The 23,050-nt window shown below is 42.6% G+C and overlaps 1 protein-coding gene across 4 annotated transcripts in view; it reads left to right on the top strand.

Moving 5' to 3' along the window:
* The window catches only part of LOC140198979 (uncharacterized), a 120,205-nt gene that overhangs the window by 17,749 nt on the left and 79,406 nt on the right, over positions 1–23,050 (top strand). For all 4 annotated transcript variants that reach the window (XM_072260305.1, XM_072260306.1, XM_072260307.1 and 1 more), the window contains 4 exons: positions 694–834; positions 2,522–2,584; positions 5,695–5,815; positions 17,033–17,125. In XM_072260305.1, the coding sequence (XP_072116406.1) occupies positions 694–834; positions 2,522–2,584; positions 5,695–5,815; positions 17,033–17,125 (418 nt within the window). The remainder of the gene's footprint in view (positions 1–693; positions 835–2,521; positions 2,585–5,694; positions 5,816–17,032; positions 17,126–23,050) is intronic.

Here is a 23,050-nt window from a genome sequence, read left to right as displayed (position 1 = left end):
GGATCTTTAATGTTTTTTTTGCATCTGTGTTTACTCAGGAGATGGACACAGTCTAGAGAAGTGAGGCAAAATGGCTTCAACTTCATGGACAAAGGAGGAGCTGTTTGCTGCCCTGAGGGAAATTAGGGTGGATAAATCCCCAGGGCCTGATGAGGTGTTCCCTCAGACCCTACAGAAGCAAGTGGAGAAATGGCCGGGACCCTAGCAGAGATATTTAAATCATTCTCGGTGACAGTTCGAGTACCAGAGGATTGGAGGATAGCTAATGTTGTCCACTGTTCAAGAAGAGCTCTAAAAATGGCTCCAGGTAGCCATCATAAAAAGGTGGAGCAAGGGCTGGCAGATGGATACAGGTGAGAGGGTTGATAGGCAGAGTGGGAGCGGCAATAGAAGTTGAAAGGTGATAGGTGGAAGTGGCAAAGGGCTGAAGATGATGTAACGTGATAGGAGAGCAAGGTAGTGAATGAAATAAAGAGGATGCGGGAGGAGAAACAAGTGGACCAACACCATAAATCCCACTTTCCCACCCCCTTCATCTGCCACAATCTCCTCCCACTGGTTCTCCTCTCCATCTCCCTCCATTTGATCACCTGCTGGGAATTGCTATCATTGGATGTCTATAGCATGGAGGAAAATGTATTATTTAAATGAACCTAATTAATGTTCCTTTTTAAAACTTGTGCTTATTTCTAGAATGATAAATCTCACTTTGCTACGACGTACAGTTATTCCAGAAGATCCCATATTCATTCCGGTTGTTAACCCTGAGAGCAGCAATAAGCCACTAAACCATGACCACAATGATGGTATTCTGAATGAACTGCTGCAGCTGAGGTAGGCAGCAAGTATTGGGTAAGGTTTTAGTCAGCAGTGTTTTTGAAAGACAGATTTGTTTTTTTGGAGTTTAAACAGATATGCACATCTAAAGCAACTGAATGACATAATTGCCAGAGAAGTCAATTATAATGAAGTGAATGATCACAAAACTGCAAATTAAACTTAGTTTTTAGTATTATTTATTTATTGGCATTGCAGCAATCCTGAATGCATTTAATTGGATTTTCTTTTACAAGTATGTTTCATTGTAAGTTAATTTGATAGGATTTTGATAAGCATATGATATACTGCACAAAAGGTAATTAATATTTCAAATTAACCTTTTCAAATGAGTACTTTGCAATATGATATTTAAGAACCCGAGGCTCTATAAATTTTGAAACCTGCTTTGCCTTAGCCCAGCACTGGGTTTGCATCAAGATGATTCATTGAATGTTGAAAAAGCGTCATTCTCACACTGGGTAGTGCAGTCGATGAAGGGTGTTGGTTGCTGACGGCTGCATTTAGTACCTGAGGATGAGAAAGTGGAAGACATTTTACAGTGTCAATAGTGGAACAGTTCTTGGTGCTATCAATCAATAAGATGGAAAAAAAAACAGCCTGAGTGTGTATTGGTTTGAAAAGTAATTTCTGTTGCGTCTCTTTAATACAAATAGGACTTGTTCATATTTGCAATACCTCTTGGGGAGTATTCATTGGATTTTTTTTTGCCAAAAGTTTTGATTTATTGACTTACTTTGTGGAAAGCACGGAATAGAAGATTCCTTTATTTTTAAAATGCAAGTAGCAAGGAGAGTGTTTCAGATTCCCTCCTTAGTTACACCTGGCAAGTGAGAATTATGTCTTTCGTTGTCATTAGTAAGTGGAATGGATGTATTGGACATCAGTCTTGCAATTAGTTTCTGTTGACTGCAGTAGAACTGAATATCAGAAGCTGAATTCTGCATACAAAAGCAAGTATGTCACACATTTGGTGCTGCTATTGGAGAAAGTGCATTTTTGCCCAGCCCTCTTATTTCTCACATTCTGCGCTGCACTGCCAATATTCGTAAATATGCTAACTAATGTTTTCTTAAGGTTATCAATACTGATCTATTGTAAAACCTTATGAAGTCAAAATAAAATTAAACTATAAAACACTACATCACCCTGCTGCTTGTATCAATTTCATCCACCTTCTTGAGTTCTTGTAGACTTGTGCACCCTGACTTTTTCTTCTTTTGGAATGCCTTATTTTCTGTATGTGTTGAGCCAATGTAATCAGTAGGCCAGCAAAATATCAAACCACCAGCAATGCTGGAGAAAATTAGCACAGAAAGTTTTGATAATCTGAACAATCTACTCATCAGACCCGCTGGTAATTTCTGAGGATAGCCAGGAAGGTAAATTCTAAGTTCTAAGTACTAAGGTACTGAGATCAATTTCTATTAAAGTATAACCCTTGATTTTCAAACCATAGTCCATTCTGATCACTGCAACATATAGGAAGCATTCAGACACTAGGGCAGTGGACGGTAATCATAGAACCGGTAGCTTGCAATCTGTGTCATGATAAATACTAAAAAAACACGAGTTTTGTTGTTCAATCTTCTCTGTAAGAAACATTGGGTTGCTTAATGTTTGTGGGTTTGTTTGAAGTGGTTCTAAGTTGCTAAAAGTAATAGCTTTATATATAATTTTGCAGTGTTACGGAAGAGAGGCATGGATTCAACTTCAAAAGCATTTCTGATTTCATCCAAGCATACAAGTATGTATATAAATATAAGAAGTGATGAATTTTTTTTAATTCCTTACCATGTGGACAAAACTGATAAAAGTTTAGAAAGCAGGATTAATGCCATTCCAATGCAACACCATTACCTACTCAAATATGTTCTCAAGTGCAATTGTAATCCTGTTAGAAGGGAAAATGCTTTGTACTTAAAGTATGTTTATATTCATTACCTATTTGCTAAACCAATGACCTTATCATATAAGAGATAACATAAAAAAGCTAGCAATTGTAAGTGCCTAAGAAGGCACATTTGAAAGTTTTACTGATGGTTCATGGTAGCTTTAGTCAAGATCAAAGTAAACGGGGGGGACAGAGAGGCAATTGAATGGTGGGGAAGGCAAGAGAAATGGAGAAAATTGGTCTTCAGCATTTTGTACCTCTTATCATCCCGTGCTTGCATCCTCCATGTCATGTTGATTGCAGATACGTTTCTTTATTTACTGAGGCATAGCTTGTTAAACTGAGCGTTAGCATAATGCTCAAAATTGAATGCATTGATGGAAGAAAAGTAAGACCATTCTGACCAGAACGATATAAAATTCCACGAACAATTTTCTGCCAAAAGTATTCTATGATATCAGGCAAGAATATTAAAATGAGCTGTATATGTTGCTGATATTTGTTTCCTATTTATATTATGAGCAATAACTGATTTGGGTTTATAGATTTGAACAAAGTCACAGTTTTGAGGAGATCAGTGGCTTTCTGCAACAAATTCGATAAATTATTTAAAAGGTAACAGTTGTTTCACTGTCGGCTTGAAAAGGATATTGTTGACCTTTAGAATATGGAATGAGAGCCTACACTAAAGTGTCTTTTCACTTCCATTTGACCTCCTTTTATGATGCAAATATATTACAAACTTGCATAGACATGGGTTTCGTCTTCATCAGAGAAACAGCAGTTTTCATGGCTACTATTCTGTGAAGATGAAAATCTATCTCAACCCCTGAACTAAATTTTAACTTAATCTTAATATAAAAATACAGTTAATTGGGCCATCAGTTAATAGGTGCCGTTCCTTATTTCAAAGGTTCATTTATTATCAAGGTATACAACTCCTGAAACTCTTCTTCTCTAGATAGCCACGAAACCAAGAAAGAGAACGGCAGTACAATCATCAACCCCCAAATGCTTCCTCCACGCACAGAAAGAAATGAACAAAAACAGAGCAGTCCCATCGACCCCCCCGCCATACAAAAAAATGAGAAAGATCAAACAAAAAACACAGAATACAAAAAAAGCATAAGAATGGGGGAAAAAATGTCCACAGTCCAAAACACAGAAAACTTGAGTAACATTCTTCCTCTCTGTAGCAGAGCGATCGCACCAGCAGTAAAAAGGCAGTCTCTCCTCTCCGGCAGTGGAGCAATTTTAAAAAGGCAGACAGCTGGTATTTAAAGCTTTAATCAGCGAAAGAGTCTAAGATCAGCTTGCATCCTTCTTACCACAAGGTTCATGCACGTTGTCTGTGCCTCTCAGAATCCCCTCAGAGACTGCAGAGAGCTGAAATACCCAAACGATCTCCAAACTGCAAATCACTATCTTCAGCATTTCCAGAATTGCATTCAAGACCAAAAAAAAGACACAAAAGAAGTGGAATGTTTGGTTTTATATATTATCTAGAAGATGTCGACTGAAGGAATGCTGGGATAACTCTTAAAGAACAAAAACTAGTTGAGAAAATAGCTGGGGTTCACTTGTTTATTTGGGACATTATGTTGCTTAATTGGGATAGGAGACTGTTGCTGAACAGTTTATAACTAGCGTCAGTCACGTGTATTTGTATTTTTTGCCACTGTTAGTTGGCAAGAAATAAGCAGTAAGACTCTTCAGAACTGCTTTGCTCACTGCAGTTTCCAGCAGTCAGAAACATTCACTGAAAGTGAAACAATTTCACTACTTCAAGTTCGGAACTACAAAGAATTTGAAGGTATTGACATTTATCTTGATTGTTACAATAAAAATGAAGGTTTGGTGGATGCATTGTATGAAGGCAGTCCATTATCTACACTAGGTGTCTGCATGATTTTGTTAATTTGCAGACATTCAAAAGAACATGTCAGTGTACCACCAATAACTATTAGGAACTAATACACAATTTTATAGCACAGTAGTAGAATTTGTGGTGTTCTAACTCGTTTTGTATTTCATTTAATTACATAATTCATTACTTGGGTAAATTGCTGTTTGTGTTTTCAAAGATTCAAAGTACATTTATTATCAAGGTCTGTGCATAGAAGACAGTTTCGTCCTCCTATAGCCAGCCACGAAATCAAGAAACACAATGGAGCCTGCTCAAGAAATCATCAACCCCCAGTGCAAGAAGAAAGAACAAATTGTGCCAACAGCAAAAAGCGAGCGAACAATACACAGAACACCAAGCATCAAACCAGGAATCAAGTAGAACTCAGTTTAGTTTAGTTCAGTCCAGCGCCACACCACTAGTCCACTGCAGGCTGCACGCAGGGCCATTCTTTGCTGAAGTGCCCCAGACTGCATCGATCGCCCTGATCAAACCAAAAAAAAAAGAGTAACCAGAATCTAGAAATGCATGCACCGTGAACCTCAGTCCCCCAAAATGAGTCCACAGTCTCAATGATCAATCCTTGCAGCATGGAATCCAAGGCACCTGCACTTCCTTCTGACAGCAGCATGTCCTCTGCTCTTGTCCTCATTGACTTCAACCTTGCCTGACACCTCAATCCGAGAGAAGCAATGACGTCGATCATGGGCCTTTTTATGCCTTTTTAACTATTTCTATGAAACTTCGGCTATGTGGCAGCCACTTACTTGGGCCAAAATGTACTGGTCGTGATACGTTCCTATTTACCAGAATCCACTGTATTTTGCTTTTACTTTTTCCATTCTTGTTTATTTACATCCCACCTGACTTCATTTTCTCCTGATTTATAAATAGGCTAAGATCATCCCCAGATGCTTGGGTCACTGTAAAAAGAACCTATTGGTTAATATCTTCGCTAATGTTCATGATGGTCTTTCTGATTAAGTAGTTGATCTAACCATCGCCATTATATTAAAAGCAATTAATTTGTAACCCATCCTGTTTTGTGCTTGTATAGGTCAGGCAAAACTACTCCAACCCAAGTAGCTAAGAATGTGATCAGAGCTCTGGAAGATGCCCATCAAACAACTGCCCCATTGCGAGCTATTGTGCAATATGACAGTCACCTGATAATGAAGGTTGGAAATATTTTTAATTTATCAGACAACGCAATTAACCCCCCCACCCCCACCATACTGTGTGACTTATGATGATTAGGAGGGAGGTTTTAATGGCTAGAATGTAACCTTTCATCTTAAAATGCAAGTGTATATATCTTAAATCCAGGCTTGGCAAGGCATTCAAAGATTATATTGTGGGGTGTGTGCAAGTCAAATTCTAAACAATTATGGAACAATATCTTATTTTAGTGTTTCCTAAGCTTCTTATTAGTAGGCAGATACTAATGATCCAAAAATGAAGTTCTTTTCTGATTTTTCACAATTTATCTGTCATTGCAGATTTGAATTTGCTGCTTGCCTGTACTATTGCTCCCTGTGTTCTTTACCCATTCCTGTATGTCTCAGGCTTTCATTTTGTCTTGTTCCTCGATATTGGAGGAGTGGGATGAGGGGTGGGATTGCAGGAGGAGGGTGCAGGGTATCAAGGAAAGGACCGAGCTTCTAACAAGGTTCTACAATATCTCATTAAGTATTTTCTTATTCCCGGTGACAATTGTGGCAGGCTGCTTCGCTGTTAGGCTAATGCTGTCAAGCTCAATCATTTCTTCCCATCAGTACTCTGGGGGAGAAAAATCTGTTTCCTTAATGGGTGCAAAGCTTTTCAAGGAATATTGGACTGTAATATGTTATTGATAAGGAAGTTACTTTAAATTTGCCCATCAGACAAATTCTTCATTTTCTCCATGCCAGCAATTGATTGTTCCTTAAATAGCTTTTGTTTCCAGTAATCAAGACGTGTACTAGGCAACTGTGCAAAAGGCTTGGGCATATACATATAGCTAGGGCGCATAAGACTTTTGCACAGTACTGTATTTTTTAATGTGGATAGGAAGGCGAGTTTGTAAGTCTGGTGGGAGCAAAGGATTTTGGGAATCCTTTGCTGAAGTGCCCCAGACTGCATTGATTGCCCCGATCAAACCATCAAGAAGAGAGTAACCAGAATCTAGAAATACTTGCACCGTGAACCTCAGTCCCCGAAAACAAGTCCACAGCCTCGCTGGTCAATCCTTGCATCATAGAATCCAAGGCACCTGCACTACCTTCTGATAGCAGCAAGTGAGAGGAAGAGGAAGATTGGTCACACCCAGGCAGATGGTGCCAAATACCTGCCCGTTACCCCTCCCCCCCACAGTCCTGAGACACCAGGCAGGGTCATTTGGTTCGAAATGATTGGTTTATTGATCTTTACAGAATGCCTCTTTGGTGCTTCCTGCTCCCACGCCATCTCTTCCCCTTTTCCCAACCATGATTCCCCTCTCCCTGCCCCCTTCCCACTCTCAGTCCACAGTAGAGACCCACATCAGGATCAGGTTTATCATCACTCATGTATGTCATGAATTTTTCTTTTTGTGCAGCATTCAGTGCAATACATAAAGTTTCTACAGTATTGTGCAAAGGTTTTGGGCTCCCTAGCTGTATAGACCAACTTTTAGCTTCTTAACTTTCTTGTTGCATTGCCAGTTTGTTTCTACTTGCATACTCATCTTTTGGATGAGAAAGGACAAAAATGGCTGGGTGGAGGGAACTAATTTGGAGCACCCAGTGTGGTATTTGGAAATTGTAGATCCCCAGCTTCTGTTTCTTCATCCATTTAAAGTAACTGGCTGGATAACTATGTTGCCCTTGTTTTGGGGCACCAAGATCGCGTAGTGGGTAGTGTGACGCTATTACAGCTCGGGGTGTTGGATTTCAGAGTTCATTCCTGGTGTCTCCTGTAAGGAGTTTGCACATCCTCCCCGTGGAATGCGTGGGTTTCCTCCGAGGGCTCTGGTTGGTAGTTTACCTGGTGATTGTGAGTTGTCCTGCGATTCGACTAGGGTTAAATTGGGGGTTGCTGGCGACGTGGCTCGAAGGACTGGAAGGGCCTATTCCACGCTGTATCTTGATAAATAACCAACGTGTTGCAATACTGTGCATGCTGCGGGTGACACTTCCAATCTGCCATTGCATACACATCAACAATTTCTGTTTGACTAGCAGTGATGTGGATCTTGGACCTGTAATCAATATAAAGAGTGTAAACCAAATATATCATTTGGCAGAACAAGCTTAAGTGGAATGGTTGGTGTAGAGTGGAAAAAGAATTACTTCTAAAATGTTTCCTTTGCGAACTTGAATTACAGTTGCTATGACTAATCAATAAGCTTCTAGAGCTTTGAGCAGTGCCCAATCGGAGATCAGAAGCCTGAGAAGACTTGAGTGAATAAAAAAGGGAGCGATGTGAGGCTTTGAGCAGCGGCCATTCAGCATTTGGGACTGATTGACAATTACAAATTAAAGTAAGGCGGGGCAAGTGGAGCGGCCTTTGTTGGAGTGGACAGAGTTAGAGTGGAGATTCTGAGGCTTTAGCTCTTCAAGGCTTCAGCGAGGAGGGGCTTGAGTGAGAGAAGACAAAAAAGCTGTAGGCTGAGTTTCTTTTTTTCCCTTACAGTTTATTGTTTTTTCTTCTTTATATCTGCTCAGTTAGAACAGTAGAGGTGCAGAATGCTCCTCTTGTGGGATGGCAGGGAGACCTCCAGTGTTCCTGCAACTACACTTGAGAGAAGTGCATCCAGCTACGGTGTCTAACATTGCATTAAGAAGTTGGAGTAGGAACTGGATGATTTCTGGATCATTCGGGAGGCTGAAGGGGTGATAGATAGGACATGCAGAGATGTAGTTACACCCAAGGTGCAGGACATAGGAAACTGTGTGGCAGTCAGGAGGGGAAAAAGGATTAAACAGGCAGTGCAGATTACCCCTTTGGCTATCCCCTTCAACAACAGGTTGAACACTTTGGATACTGTTCTGGGGAGGACCCAGGAGAGGAAGGTCAAAGCAGCCAGGTCTCGGACTCTGACTCAGAAAGGAAGGGGATGAAAAGAGGAGGGCTGTAGAGACAGGGTTTTTGTTAGTTAGGAGAACAGAAAGGAGGTTCTGTGCACAAGAACAGGATTCCTGGATGGTATGCTGCCTCAAGGTCCCAGGGTCTGGGACATCTCAGATCGAGTCCTCAGCATTCTGAAGTGGGAGAGTGAATAGCCAGATGTCGTGGTCCATGTAGGTAGGAAGAGTGACAAGGTTCTGTAAAGTCAGTTCAGGGAGGTGGGTGTTAAGGTAAAGGGCTGGACCTTCAGGGTTGTAATCTCAGGATTGCTACCTGTGCCATGTGCTAGTGAGGCCAGAAATAGGAAGATTATCCAGTTAAACACATGTCTAAAGAGTAGGTGTAGGAGTGAGGGCTACAGATTTTTGGATCATTGTGCTCTCTTCCAGGGAAGGTGAGACTTGTACAGAAGAGATGGTTTGCACCTGAGCTGGAAGGGACTAATATCCTAGCGGTAAGGTTTGGAAACGTTGCACAGTGGGGTATAAAATAGAGTTGCAGAGAGTTGGGAACAAGGCTGCCAGAACAGTTGGTGGAGAGGTTGTGGAGATATGTTGTTAAGGCCTCAGACAAAGTCAGGAACCGACAAGTTGAGCATGGTGCAACTTGTGCCCTGAGCTGCGATTGTTTCAATGCAAGAAGTAGTAAAGGTAGATGAGCTCGGGGCATGGATCAACACCTGGAATTATGATGTTGTAGCTATCAATGAGATGTCGTTGCAGGAGGGGCCAGTACTGGTAGCTCTGTATTCTGGGGTTTCGTTGTTTCAGTCGCAACAGATTGGGAGAGGTTAAAGGAGGAGGAGCTCTACTTGTCAGGGCAAATGTCATGGCAGTGCTCAGTCAGGACAGACTAGAGAACTCATCCAGTGAGATGTTATGGTTGAACTGAGAAAGAAGAAAGGTATGGCCATGTTAATGGGGCTATATTACAGACCATGCAGAGAGATCACAGACCGTTGCAAGAAGCATAATGTTACTTCAGTGGTGATTTTAACTTTCCACATTGACAGAGAATCCCATACTGTAAAAGGACTAGATGGGATAGTTTGTCAAATGTGTTCTGGAAAGTTCCCTTAATCGGGTGATTGAGGTCCCAATGAGACAGTGTGCGATACTTGATCTCCTATTGGGGAATGAGACAGGGCAGGTGATGATAATTTTTTTTTTAGATTATGAGGACACGTAGTCCTCTTTTATTGTCATTTAGTAATGCATACATTAAGAAATGATACACTATTCCTCCGATGTGATATCACAGAAACACAGGACAGACCAAGACTGAAAAGCTAACAAAAACCACATAATTATAACATAGAGTTACAACAGTGCAACAATACCATAACTTGATGAAGAACGGGCCATGGCACAGTAAAAAAGTTCAAAGTCTCTCGAAGGTCCCACATCTCACGCAGATGGGAGAAGGAAGAAAACTCTCCCTGCCATGCCCGACCACAGTCCAACTCTGAGTCGTCCGAAAACTTCAAGCCTCTGATCAGCCGTCCGACACCGAGTACCATCTCTGTCCGAACGATTCAACCTCAGCCTCGCTCGCCAGCAGCAGGCAAAGCCGGGCATTTTGGGGCCTACCCTCCGGAAGATTCTCAATCACCCAGTAACAGCGGCAGTGAACCGGTGTTTCAGAAATTTCTCCAGATGTTCCTCTGTGCTTTCACGTCTGTCTGCATCAAATCAGAATTGTCCACGGCCCCTATTTAACAGAAACAATATCATTTCACTGGAGAGCTGCGTGCGCTGCGTCGTGCCGCCATCTTCTCCTCGTTGCCATTATTTTCAAAGTAAATATGTAAACGGATAAGTTTGGTCTGCGGGTTGAGATTCTAAATTAAAGAGAGTCAATTTTGATGGCATCAGAAAGAATCGGGCAAGTATAGATTGAGACAGGCTGTTTCTGGTAAAAGTATACTTGGCTTGTATGTGCCTGTCGGAACAAAAGGTAAAGATAATGGGTGTAGGGAGCCTCGGTTTGCAAGAGGTGTAGTCTAGGTAGCTGTGAGAGTCTGTGGGTTTGTAATAGACATTGGTGGATAATCTGTCTCCAGAGATGGAGACAGTGAGATCGAGGAAGGGAAGAAAGGTGTCGAAAATGGACCAGGTGAATTTGAGGGCAGGGTGGAAGTTGGAGGCAAAGTGGATGAAATAGAGTTCAGCATGGGTACAGGTTGCAGCACCAATGCAGTCGATGATGTAGCGTAGGAAAAGTGCGGGACAGTCACCAGTGTAGGTTTGGAACATAGATTGTTCCACATAGCCGACAGACAGGCATAGCTGGGACCCATGTGGGTGCCCACGGCTACACCTTTTGTTTGAAGAAAGTGGGAGGAGACGAAGGAGAAATTATTGAGAGTGAGACGAGTTCCATTTGGTGGAGGAGGGGAAGTGGCTAGGTCTGGTGCCAAGAAAGATATGGAGAGCTTTGAGGCCTTCCTGGTGGGGAATGGAGCTGTATAGGGACTGGGTGTCCATAGTGAAAATAAGATGATGGGGGCCAGGAAACCTGAAATCCATGAGAAGATCAAGAGCGTGTGAGGTGTCACGGATGTAGGTAGAAGGGGACTGAACTTGGGGGGGGGGGAGGGTGGGTAAAACAGAGTCAAGGTATGCCGATGTGAGTTTAGTGGGGCACAAACAAGCTGAAACAATGGGTCTACCTGGACAAATGGGTTTATGGATCTTGGGCAGGAGGTAGAAATGGGAGGTGCAGGAGCTATAAGGTTGGTGATGGTGGATGGGAGATTCCTCAGAGTAAATAAGGTTGGTGATGGTGTGGGAGACAATGGTCTGGTGTTCCTTAATGGGGTCCTGTTCGAGGGGTGTGAAAGGAGATGTCTGAGAGTTGGCGCTGGGCCTCGGCAAGGTCAAGGTCAGTTCGCCAGACTACTACAGCACCTCCCTATCTGTGGGTTTGATTCTTAAGAAAGAAATCAGGAGGGCTATAAGAAGGCATAAAGTTGCCCTGGCAGACAAGGTGAATGAGAATCCTAAGGGATTCTACAGATATGTTAAGTGCAAAAGGATAACAAGGGACAAAATTGGTCTGCTGGAAGATCGAGTGGTAATCCATGTGAGGAGATGGGGGAGATCTTAAATGAATTTTTTTGCATCTGTATTTACTCAGGAGACAGACACAGAGTCATAGAAGTGAGGCAAAGCAACATCAACTTCATGGACTCTGTACAGATTATAGGAGAGGAGGTGTTTACTGTCTTGAGGCAAATTAGGGTGAATAAATCTCCAGGGCCTGACAAGGTGTTCCCTCAGACCCTATGGGAGGCAAGTAGAGAAATTGCTGGGGCTCTAGCAAAGATGCTCAAATCATTCTTAGTGACAGGTGAGATACCAGAGGATTGGAGGATAGCCAGTGTTGTTCCACTGTGCAAGGAAGGCTCTAAAAGATAAATCAGGAAACTATAGGCTGGTGAGCCTGACATCAGTAGTGGAAAAGTTATTGGAAGGTATTCTGACAGACCAGATATAAGTATTTGGATAGACATGGACAGATTAAGGGGGGTCAGCATAGCTTTGTGCATGGTACATCATGTCTAACTGAGTTTTTCGAGGAAAGTTGATGAAGGCGAGGCAGTGGGTGTTGTCTACATTGGATTTGACAAGGTAACGTGGGAGGTTGGTCAAGGAGATTCAGTCACTCAGCATTCAGGATGAGGTAGTAAATTGGATTAGACATTGGCTTTGTGGGAGAAGCCAGAGAGTGGTAGTAGACGGTTGCCTCTCTACTAAAGTCCTGTGATTAGCGGAGTACTGCAGGGATTGGTGCTGGGTACTTTGCTGTTTGTCATCTATATCAACAAACTGGATGATAACGTGGTTAACTGGATCAGCAAAATTGCAGATGACACCAAGACTGGGGTGCAGTGGACAGCAAGAAAGGCTATCGTGGCTTGCAAAGGGATGTGGATCAGCTGGAGAAACGGGCTGAAACACGGCAGTTGGAATTTAATGGAGATAAGTGCCAGGTGTTGCTCTTTGCTTTGATCAACCAGGGTAGGTCTTGCACAGTGAACCATAGGGCACTGAGGAGTGTGGTAGAACAAAGGGATCTGGGAATGCAAGTCCATAATTCATTGAAAGTGGTATAACAAGTAGATAGGGTCGTAAAGCTTTTGGCACATTGACATTTATAAATCAATGTGTTGAATATAGGAGATGGGATATTATGTTGAAATTGTATAAGATGTTGGTGAGACTTAATTTGGAGTACTGTGTGCAGTTTTGGTCTCCTACTTGCAGGGAAGATGTAAATAAGGTTGAAAGATTGCAGTAAAGATTTGAAAGGATGTTGCTGGATCTGGCTCCAGAACGTTGATCTTGCAATCTCAATTCTTTGTCTAATTTCTGTATCACATTTCCCATCCTCTGTGACCATCTGTCCCAAGTACACAAACTTCTTGACTTGCTCAGTGCCTACGTCGTTAATTTTGATACTGATTTTGGGGACGACTTTCTTCTGTGATACTACCATCATCTTCATCTTTGCAGCACTTATTCTCATTCCAAATCGTTCACCTTCAGCATTTATCTTATCTATTATTTTGAGTAACTCATCCTCAGTCTCGGCTAACAACACTGAATCATCTGCATACCTCAAGTTGTTCACGGTCACTCCACCAATTTGGATACCAGCTTCATTGTTCAACACCCGAAGATAACCTCTGAGTAAGTGTTAAATAATAAAGGGGAAATATTGCAGCCCTGGCGAACCCCTTTTTGGATCTCGACTTCCAGTGAATTCCCACCACTAGTTCTGGAGCCTGAGTGGCAAGAGGTTGGACTTTGGGCTGCGCTGTAGAATTTGGAAATGCTATGTCTGGAGCAGTCTGTTGTATGGAATCGAATCGTGGACCTTATGCAAGGAAGCGCAACGACGACTGGAGGCATTTGAAATGTGGTGTTTAAGGAGAATGCAGAAAATTAGATGGGTGATGAAGGTCAGTAATATGGAAGTATTGAAGAGAGTGAGGAGAGAAAAGGAATTGCTGAAAAATGTGCAGAAGTGGAGGCTGGAATATGCCAGGCACTTGTTAAGAGGTGGTGGACTGCAGAATTTGTTACTGGAAGGGATGATAGAGGGAAAGAGGAAGGCAGCGAACCACTTGGTACGATAATGTGAGGCAATGGACTGGGTTGAGTTATGCTGAGGCCAGGAAAAGAGCGCAAGATCGAAGAAGATGGAGGTGCATAGCCGTCAACTCCAGATTTGGGACGGCACCCACTGACTGACTGACTGCTGGATCTGAATGACCTGAGTTATAATGAAAGGTTGAATAGGTTAGTACTTTATTCCTTGGAACATAGAAGATTGAGAGGAGATTTGATAGAGATGTACAAAATTATGAAAGGTATAGGTCGGGTGGAACTACAGCCGGAGGTCATGGATTAAGGGTGAAAGGTGGAAAGTTTAAGGGAAGCATGAGGGGAAACCTGTCCTCTCAGGGTTGTGAGTGTGGAACGAGCCACTAGCACAAGCGGAGTATGCAAGCTTGATTTCAACGTGTGAGAGGAGGTTGGATAGGTATACGGACGGTAGGGATATGGAGGGCTATGGTCCTGGAGCAAGTTGATGGAAGTAGGCAGTTTAAATGGATCGGCATGCACCAGATGGGCCAAAGGGCCTGTTTCTGTGCTGTATTTTTCTATGACCTTGTCCTCAATACCTCCTTGTGCAATTGGATCCTCCATCCCTTCACTTGCAGACCCCAGTCACTTGGAGATTGTTTTTGGAGATATTGTTGGGGTCTGCATCGGCGCAGGTGCATCACAGGGCTGTGTACTTAACCCCCTGCTTTACTCACTTTACACTTATGACTGTGTGGCTAAGCACAGCTCCAGTGTCATATTCAAGTTTGCTGATGACATCGCTGTCATAGACCGAGTCAGAGGTGGTGATAAATCAGCATATAGGAGGGAGATTAAAAATCTGGCTGAGTGGTGCTACAACAAGAACCTCTCACTCAATGTCAGCAAGACCGAGGAGTTGATTATTGGCTTCAGGGGAAGAAAACCAGAGGTGGAGAGGGTCAGCAATTATGAAGAAAGCATGGCAGTGCCTCTACTTCCTTAGGAGTTTGTGGAGATTCAGCATCACATCTAAAACTTTGACAAATTTCTATAGACGTGAAGTGGGGAGTATACTGACTGGCTGCATCACAGCCTGGTATGGAAACACCAATGTTCTAGAATGGAAAATGCCACAAAAAGTAGTGGATATGGCCCAGTCCATCATGGGTAAAGCTCTCCTTACCACTGACATGAAATGCTGTTGCAGGAAAGCAGCATCCATCATCAGGGACTCTCTCCATCCAGGGCTTACTCTCTTCTCACTGCTGCCATCGGGAAGAAGGCCTCAGGACTCCCATCAGCAAGTACAGGAATAGTTACTACCCCTCAACCATCAACGAGTTGGGATAATTTCATTCAACTTCACTTGCCATCATTGAAAAGTTCCCAAAACCGATGGACTTGCTTTCAATGACTCTTCATCTCATGCTCTTGATGTTTATTTGTTTTATTTATATATTTTTTTTTCTTTCTTTTGGTACTTATGCAGTTCATTGTTTTTTGTACAATGGTTGAATGTCCAGGCTGGTGCAGTCTTTCACTGATTCTGTTAGTTATTATTTATTGTTATAGTTATGGGATTTATTAAATGCTCCCAAAGGCATGTGCCTCAAATGGCCAAGTCCAGCTCCTGTCCATGACATGTAGCTTAGCTACTAAGCTCAGCAGAACCACTTATACTGACAGGAGAAAGAGCAAAGGCGGGTTACTGGCGGCTTAAAACCAGTCGCTTCAGGCAGTTGGGTCTTGTCAGCAGTGGTTGGCGGCTCATCTAGGAGATGGAAAACTCTGATCTCAAGCCTCCGCCACCTTGCGACTATACCCACTCCTGGGGAAGGCTTTGGGAGTAAACCTAGAGGGAAAAATCCAGAGCTGGAGTCCCTAAGGCAGTCCTACATTAAGTTCAAGACTGCTAGTACCAGACTTGTCAGTCTCTGTTGCTCCTTTGAGGCTCACTAGATGTGTGGAGAGGGGAGGGGGAGCTTGCTGCATGGGCAGCAACTTGCTCTCCATATTGTACTGCCCTGGCTTGTGTATCTAGACTGCTAGAATGCAATTTCCATGGTCAACTGACTGACGGAGGCCCTCATAGGATTTATTGTGTATGCCTGCAAGAAAATGAATCTTCAGATTGTATATGGTGACATACATATACTTAGATAATAAATTCACTTGGAATGTTTGAACTTAGAACTAGTGAACTTAGCAGGTTTTTAAAAACCAGTCTATTTCAGGAATAAGCCAAGTAGCACATTGGCAACTATTCTAGTTTATCGGCAGTTGCCAAGATTTGTTTAATTCCAATCTTTCTTCCAACATGTAATTTTAAGCCAGCCAAAAGTCATTACGGAATGATGGCATTCTGTTCAAGGCCCAAAAGAAAGGTAACTCCTAGTGATCCTCCACATTCTCTAAATTTAATACATACCTTCTCTAAGGACGCACATTGGCAGTAAACTTCACTTGGTACACGCTGTTCTCATTATTGTTTTCTATAGTGAAAACTTGCTGTTGTTTTGCCAAATGATGCCATGAAAAGAATGATTGTCCAAAATGTCTACCATAAAGTTCTCTTTGTGCTGCTTCAGTTAATGCATGGGTGCTGAGATATTAGGAGGCAATCAAATGGGTAATTTGAGGAACCTTGTAAAACTGGTGTGTAGTTTTCCCACGGTGAATGCTGTTGTTGCTATGCAGAATTTAACTTGACGGATGCTGTTGCACAAAGGTGGTTACGCACACAGTGTGCTATAACCATATAAGTCATGAATCCACTGATTTGGGGTAATTGCTGACAAACGACGGGAAAGCAGTTATGAGTTTTCATGTAGATGTAACTAGGGAGTTGTTGATTCCGTACAGAATTGTTTGACTTGCAATTTTATAACCTTGGTTGTTTCTCGCACCCATCATGACAGCCGCTGATTCATTTTGTGTAATTTGTTGACCTTGTGCATAGCCTCTTCTGAGCAGCAATATCTTTGCCATTCAAGGACGCCTGGCACAGTAAATTTGCATAGCATTTTAGCTATGTGCTGCCACATGATGTGGAAATGTTTTGCTACTGAAAATTACAGGAATGGGACCTTCAGTTTGAAATGTAATCAATTTTTGTATTAAACATTTGTCCCTTTCACCAAAGAATTTCAATGATTCAATGTATTTGACAGTGCTATTATTCTTAATTTATAATTGGAATTCTGTTATGTATAGATGGCAGAAGCCTCCACTGCTCGGTACAGAGCCAGTGCACCTCTTTCCCCGCTGGATGGAATTCCTGTGTGCATTAAAGAGGAACTGAAAGTTGTAAGTATAATACTGTTCAACTGAAGATTAACCAGTGTGTAAATATTTGAGAATGAGAAATGGTTTTGGATGAGTACCATCCATTGGTCCGTGTGTATGGTTCCTAGAGCCAAAAGCTGAAGAACTGGGCAGGAGGAGAGGAACAGAAAAGAAGTTAATTTGAGGCATTGATTGAAGGGGGGGGGGGGGAGAAATGGTGTTGCTGGTTCCCAAAATTTCTTCTGCTGCTGAAGTGTGGGACTTAGGGGAGGTAGGAGGCAGGGAGGGAGAAAACAACATTGAGAGGAGCATTGTGGTCATTCCAAGAAACAAGAAGGTGTTGCAACCGAGGAATAGAAGTTCATGGATCGTGACGTACTGTAAGTTGTGCAAAAAGCTGAGTAGCTGAAAAGAACGGACATAAATGGATCTGAAGTTAGGGGTCACGAGTACCTGTGCTGAAAGCTTTTGTGTGTTCGTTTATACTATTATATGAAAGCTGTTTCACGTCATTTGACTGGATTAAGAAACTTCTGACTCTTAATGAAATTCTGAACTTCCAATTATTGCATTTCAATTTTGCACCTTCCAGGTCTACTATTTTATAGCTTCATGGAGTTTTACCGCATGGGGAAGGCCCTTCAACCCGACTCATCCATGCTAACCAAGTTGCCTGCATTTGGCTGATATTTCCCCTAAAACCCCCCCCCCCCATCCACATACCTTTAAGCGCTGTAATTGGACCTGCATCCTCCATCTGCTGTGACAGCTCATTCCATAAATTCACCACGACTCTATGTGGAAAAGCTACCCCCCCCACCACGATTCCCCTTTAAATCTTTCCCCACTTGCTATAACCCCACTGCCTTTGAGTTTCAGACACTCCAGTGCTGGGAAAAACACTGTGATTATCCACCTTTTCCGTGTCTCTCATTATTTTATAAACGTCTTTAAGGCAGTCCTTCAGCGTGCTTTTCTCCAGGGAAACAGTTTCAACCTATCCAATCTCTGTTTAAAACTCGAACTCTCCAGAGCCATAACTTTCCTGTGAATCTTTTGCACACTCTTTCTGGCTTAATCACCTCCTTCCTGTGATATGTAGCCCACATTTGTCCATGGAGGGAGTTGATTAGTCCTGTGAGCATTTGTCTTATTGCAGTCTTTCAATGACACTCACCCTGGCCGCAAAGCCTGCCAACAGTTCCAACAGGCCATAGAACCCCCCTCCCCACCCCCACATCTTAAATAGAGCAGCCTGTGATGATCTGACAGAAACGTATGGAGCAACACCATGAAAGGGTGCAGATCAGAGGGAGGATGTACTCTTGTGCACCCCCAGATCTTTTCCATGTATAGCTTTAGGCAAGAGCAGACTCATAGTAGGCACAGATCAGTCACTGATATGTCATTGTGGTACAGTATTAGTGGACACAAGTCTATCATAGTATAAAACTGGTTCACTACTAACAGGTAGTGGCACACAGTGATGAAATTCGCCATTGCCTACAGGAGGGCAGCAGAGCTTTTGCCTGAGTAATGTGGGGAAAAGAGTATTTAGAGATCAAGACTGCAGTCCATGCACGCCACTGAAGTTCATTGGATAGCACCATCCCTGTCTTCCTATGTGCTGCTGATACCTGAACTACCCAACAGCAAGAATCTTAGGGCACTGGCAAGATGCCACCAACCCTGTCTCTGCATATTCCACTAAATACACTCGCTATCTTTTCTTTCCAATTTCAATGTCCTATCCCATCACCAGACCCAAGTTCCATTCAATCAGATTCTTTGGGTAGACCATGTCATTCACATGACTTCCAAAACAGAAGCTCTTTTCCGTGTTCTGTCATAGAGTTTACCAAACAGAGAAAAAGAATCAAGGTCATGTTTAATTTTTTTCATGAAGAAATGCAGCATTCCCAATGGCCTTTCATATTTTTTCTTTTTAAAGTATGATTCCTGAGTGCCTATTGGAGGTGTTTTGGATTAGAAGTCCATACCTCCCTAAGAGAAGTTGTGCACTAATATATTGTAACAAAGTTGAAGGCTCCTGCCCCAGTTGGACTGCTGCTCTCCTGGCTGCTGTGTTGCACAATATATTGTGCAAGAACCCTGGAGGTGCTTTTGAAATGAAAGTGTATTCCAAACACTGAACTTGCGTTTCTTGTGAACTTTCTTCTGTGTCAGTTAACTTTGTTGTATAAAGTCCAAGTACATATTGGTTCTCTGCAATGTTTCCAGCTCAGGGCTGTCAACTTTATGCTCAATTTCAAAACAGTTTGTTATTTTTTACTGATAACTAGGTTTAAAGTTTCAGAGAATGACATACTCATGTTACTAACCCACATTTTCATTTTTGCTTCTGGGTCAATTTAAATTGCAAAACAAAATGTTAGGCGAGACTGACGTATTTTGATGTTGCTGTATATTTTTCGTATTCAAGTGTACTGCTTTATGATTTGCTCAAGGCATGTGGGAGGTTTTGTCTGTACTGCATTTGTTGTGCTCCTAGTTCCTCAACACTGTTTGTTACAGACCTGTTTCTGAGATGAAGAACTCTTTGTGCTGATGTGTACAGTGTAGGTTTCTATGCTTCAGTATGACTATCAAACTTGGACATAGATGTTCACCCATGTGTGCAGAGAGGAAAGAGTGACCAATATAGAATCTGCATTTGATAGTGTAGATGAATTGTGCACAGATAATTTTTCTTTGGAAGAATGAAGTTCAGAAGTTAATTTGTTTACATTTTGTTTTGAAAGGATAGAATTGTCAGATAGTAGAGGGCCATGCTTTAAAGTGAGGGAGGTGAAAGTGCAAAGGAAATTTGAGGAATAGAGTGTGGTAGGTGCCTGGCACATGCTGCTGAGGGAAGTGTGGAAGCAGTTATGTTAACGACATTTAAGAGGCATGTAGGCAAACACATGAAAAGGCAGGAAATGAGGATGTATTGAGATTTTAAGTGAAGTGGAATATTCTGGAAATACTTAGCAGGGCAGATAGCATCTGTGGAGAGAGAAAGAATTTTGAAGTTAGAGGGCCAAGATGTTCCAGAAGACACGGGAGCAGAATTAGGCTATTTAGCCCATCGAGTTGGCACTGCCCTTTGAGCATGGCTGATTTATTTTCCCTCTCAACACCGTTTTCCTGCCTAAGGACTTGTTCTTCATGGTGAATTCCACTGATTCACCACTGTCCGGCTAAAGAAATTCCTCTTCATTTCTGTTCTGAAGGGGTGTCTTTCTATTCTGAGACTGTGCCCTCTGGTCCTGGTCTCTGTCACTATTGGGAACCTCCTGTACGCATTCTCTCTGTCTAGGCTTTTCAATAGTTGGTAGGTTTTAATGAGGCTCCCCCCCCCCGCCCCCATTCTTCTAAACTCCAAAGAGTACAGGCTCAGAGCTATCAAACACTCCTCACACTCCTCATACATATTTGATGTCAGAAAGTATTACACCAAGGGAGCAAGAAAACAGGGGAACTGAAATTATTGATCCTCTATTTAAGAAGAACTAAATGGAACCTCAGGACGACCTGCTGTGGGGAGAAGAAGTAGAGCGATTGGATATCTAAGAAACTGGATTAAGTAGAAGAGGGTTGTCTGTATGATGTGGATGCATCTGAAAAGAATGGAGGGGAAAGAGAATAGAGTTTAAACAGGAAGAAGTAAATCAAATCAGTGGAAAGAAGTGACATAGAATTGTAGGTAGAGCTAAGAAACTGCAAGGGTAAAATGACCCTAGTGAAAGTTGTATACAGATCTCTGAACAGTAGGAAAGATATGGGCTACAAATTACAACACAAATTAAAAAATGTCTGTCAAAAGGGCAATGTTGCAGTAGTCTCGGGGGAATTTCAATGTGCCAGTAGATCAGGAAAATCAGGTTGATGCGAGATCCCAGGAAGGAGAATTTGTAGAATGCCTACAAGATGGCTTTTTAGAGCAGTTTAGGATTGAGCCCACTAGGGCAGTGGTCCCCAACCACCAGGCCGCAAAGCATGTGCTACTGGGCCGCGAGGAAACAATATGAGAGTCAGCTGCACCTTTCCTCATTCCCTGTTACGCCCTCTGTTGAGCTTGAACGCACGTGAGGTCATTACCCATGCATCATCCATGTCAGCGCGGGAAGGAGATCAACACCTGGAGCTTGCAGATGACAGCGAGCTGAAAAGTGTGTTTGACATAACATCTCTGCCGGCATTCTGGATCAAAGTCAAGGCTAAATATCCTGAGACAGCCACGAAAGCACTGAAAACATTGCTTCCATTTCCAACATATCTCTGCAATGAATGCAACGAAAACTAAACTGCGGAATAGACTGGACATAAGGAACCCCCTTCGAGTATCGCTGTCTCCCATCACCCCTCGATGGGACCGCCTTGTTGCAGGGAAACAAGCCCAGGCCTCCCACTGATTCAGCGATGCTGGTGCGTTGCAATGTTTTTATATGTTCATACGGGGAAAATATGTGCTGTGTGTTTAATATCCAAATGTTACTTAAAATGTTATGATGCTATTGACTGACTTATATAATGATATAACAATTATAGCACGGAAACAGGCCATCTCTGCCCTTCTAGTCCGTGCTGAACGCTACTCTCATCTAGTCCCACTGACCTGCACTCAGCCCATAACCCTGCACTCCTTTCCTGTCCATATACCTATCTAATTTTTCTTTAAATGATAATATCGAACCTGCCTATACCACTTCTAGTGGAAGTTCGTTCAACACTTACTTCAAGCTCCCCTGATAATTGACTTATCACTATATTCATGCGAGGAAAATATGCGCTGTGTGTTTAATATTAAATTTGTTAGATAAACCCTTTTAGAAACGAAATTGAGTGTATTAGCTAATTATCATCTATATTCTGGTCGTGATTAACACCCCCCCCCACCCCACCCCCCCGGAACAGAATCGCCAAAAACGATTTGTAGTACGAAATATCGGCACGTACACCCATGCGCACTGGTGCCCGCGCAAGGCTTCATGGTCATTGTCTTTCTCGGGGTAAACACATATGTATTTGACTGCTACTCTTGTCCGTTGGCAACCCTACCCCCCACCCCCGCCCTGGGTTGGCCGGTCCGCAAGAATTTTGTCAATGTTAAACTGGTCCACAGTGCAAAAAAGGTTGGGGACCCCTGTCAAAGAGGATACTAAAAGCTTTTTCAAGTATATAGAGAGTAAAAGACAGGTGAGAGTAGATACAGGACCGATAGAAAATGATGCTGAAGAAATTGTAATGGGAGATAAGGAGATGGCGGAGTAACTGAACAAGTATTTTGCATCAGTCTTCACTGAGGAAGACATCAGCAGTATACCGGACACTCAGGGGTGGCAGGGAAGAGAAGTGTGCGCAGTCACAATTACGACAGAGAAAGTACTCCGGAAGCTGAATAGCCTAAAGGTAGATAAATCTCCTGGACCAGATGGAATGCACCCTCGTGTTCTGAAGGAAGCAGTGTGGAGATTGCAGAGGCATTAGCGATGATCTTTCTAAAGTTGATAGATTCTGGCATGGTTCCGGAGGACTGGAAGATTGCAAATGTCACTCCGCTATTTAAGGAGGGGGCAAGGAGGCAAAAAGGAAATTATAGACCTGTTAGCTTGACATTGGTGGTTGGGAAGTTGGAGTCGATTGTCAAGGATGAGGATATGGAGTACCTGGAGGCACATGACAAGATAGGCAGAACTCAGCATGGATTCCTTAAAGGAAAATCCTGCCTAACAAACCTATTACAATTTTTTGAGGAAATTACCAGTAGGCTAGACAAGGGAGATGCAGTGGATGTTGTATATTTGGATTTTCTGAAGGCCTTTGACAAGGTTCCATACATGAGGCTACTTAACAAGATAAGAGCCCATGGAATTACGGGAAAGTTACATATGTGGATAGAGCATTGGCTGATTGGCAGGAAACAGAGAGTGGGAATAAAGGGAT

This window comes from Mobula birostris, chromosome 6 (assembly GCF_030028105.1).
Source record: "Mobula birostris isolate sMobBir1 chromosome 6, sMobBir1.hap1, whole genome shotgun sequence".
NCBI classification, from domain to species: Eukaryota; Metazoa; Chordata; class Chondrichthyes; order Myliobatiformes; family Myliobatidae; genus Mobula; species Mobula birostris.
The sequence above is the reverse complement of the archived record's forward strand: the minus strand, read 5'-3'. Positions and strand labels throughout refer to the sequence as shown.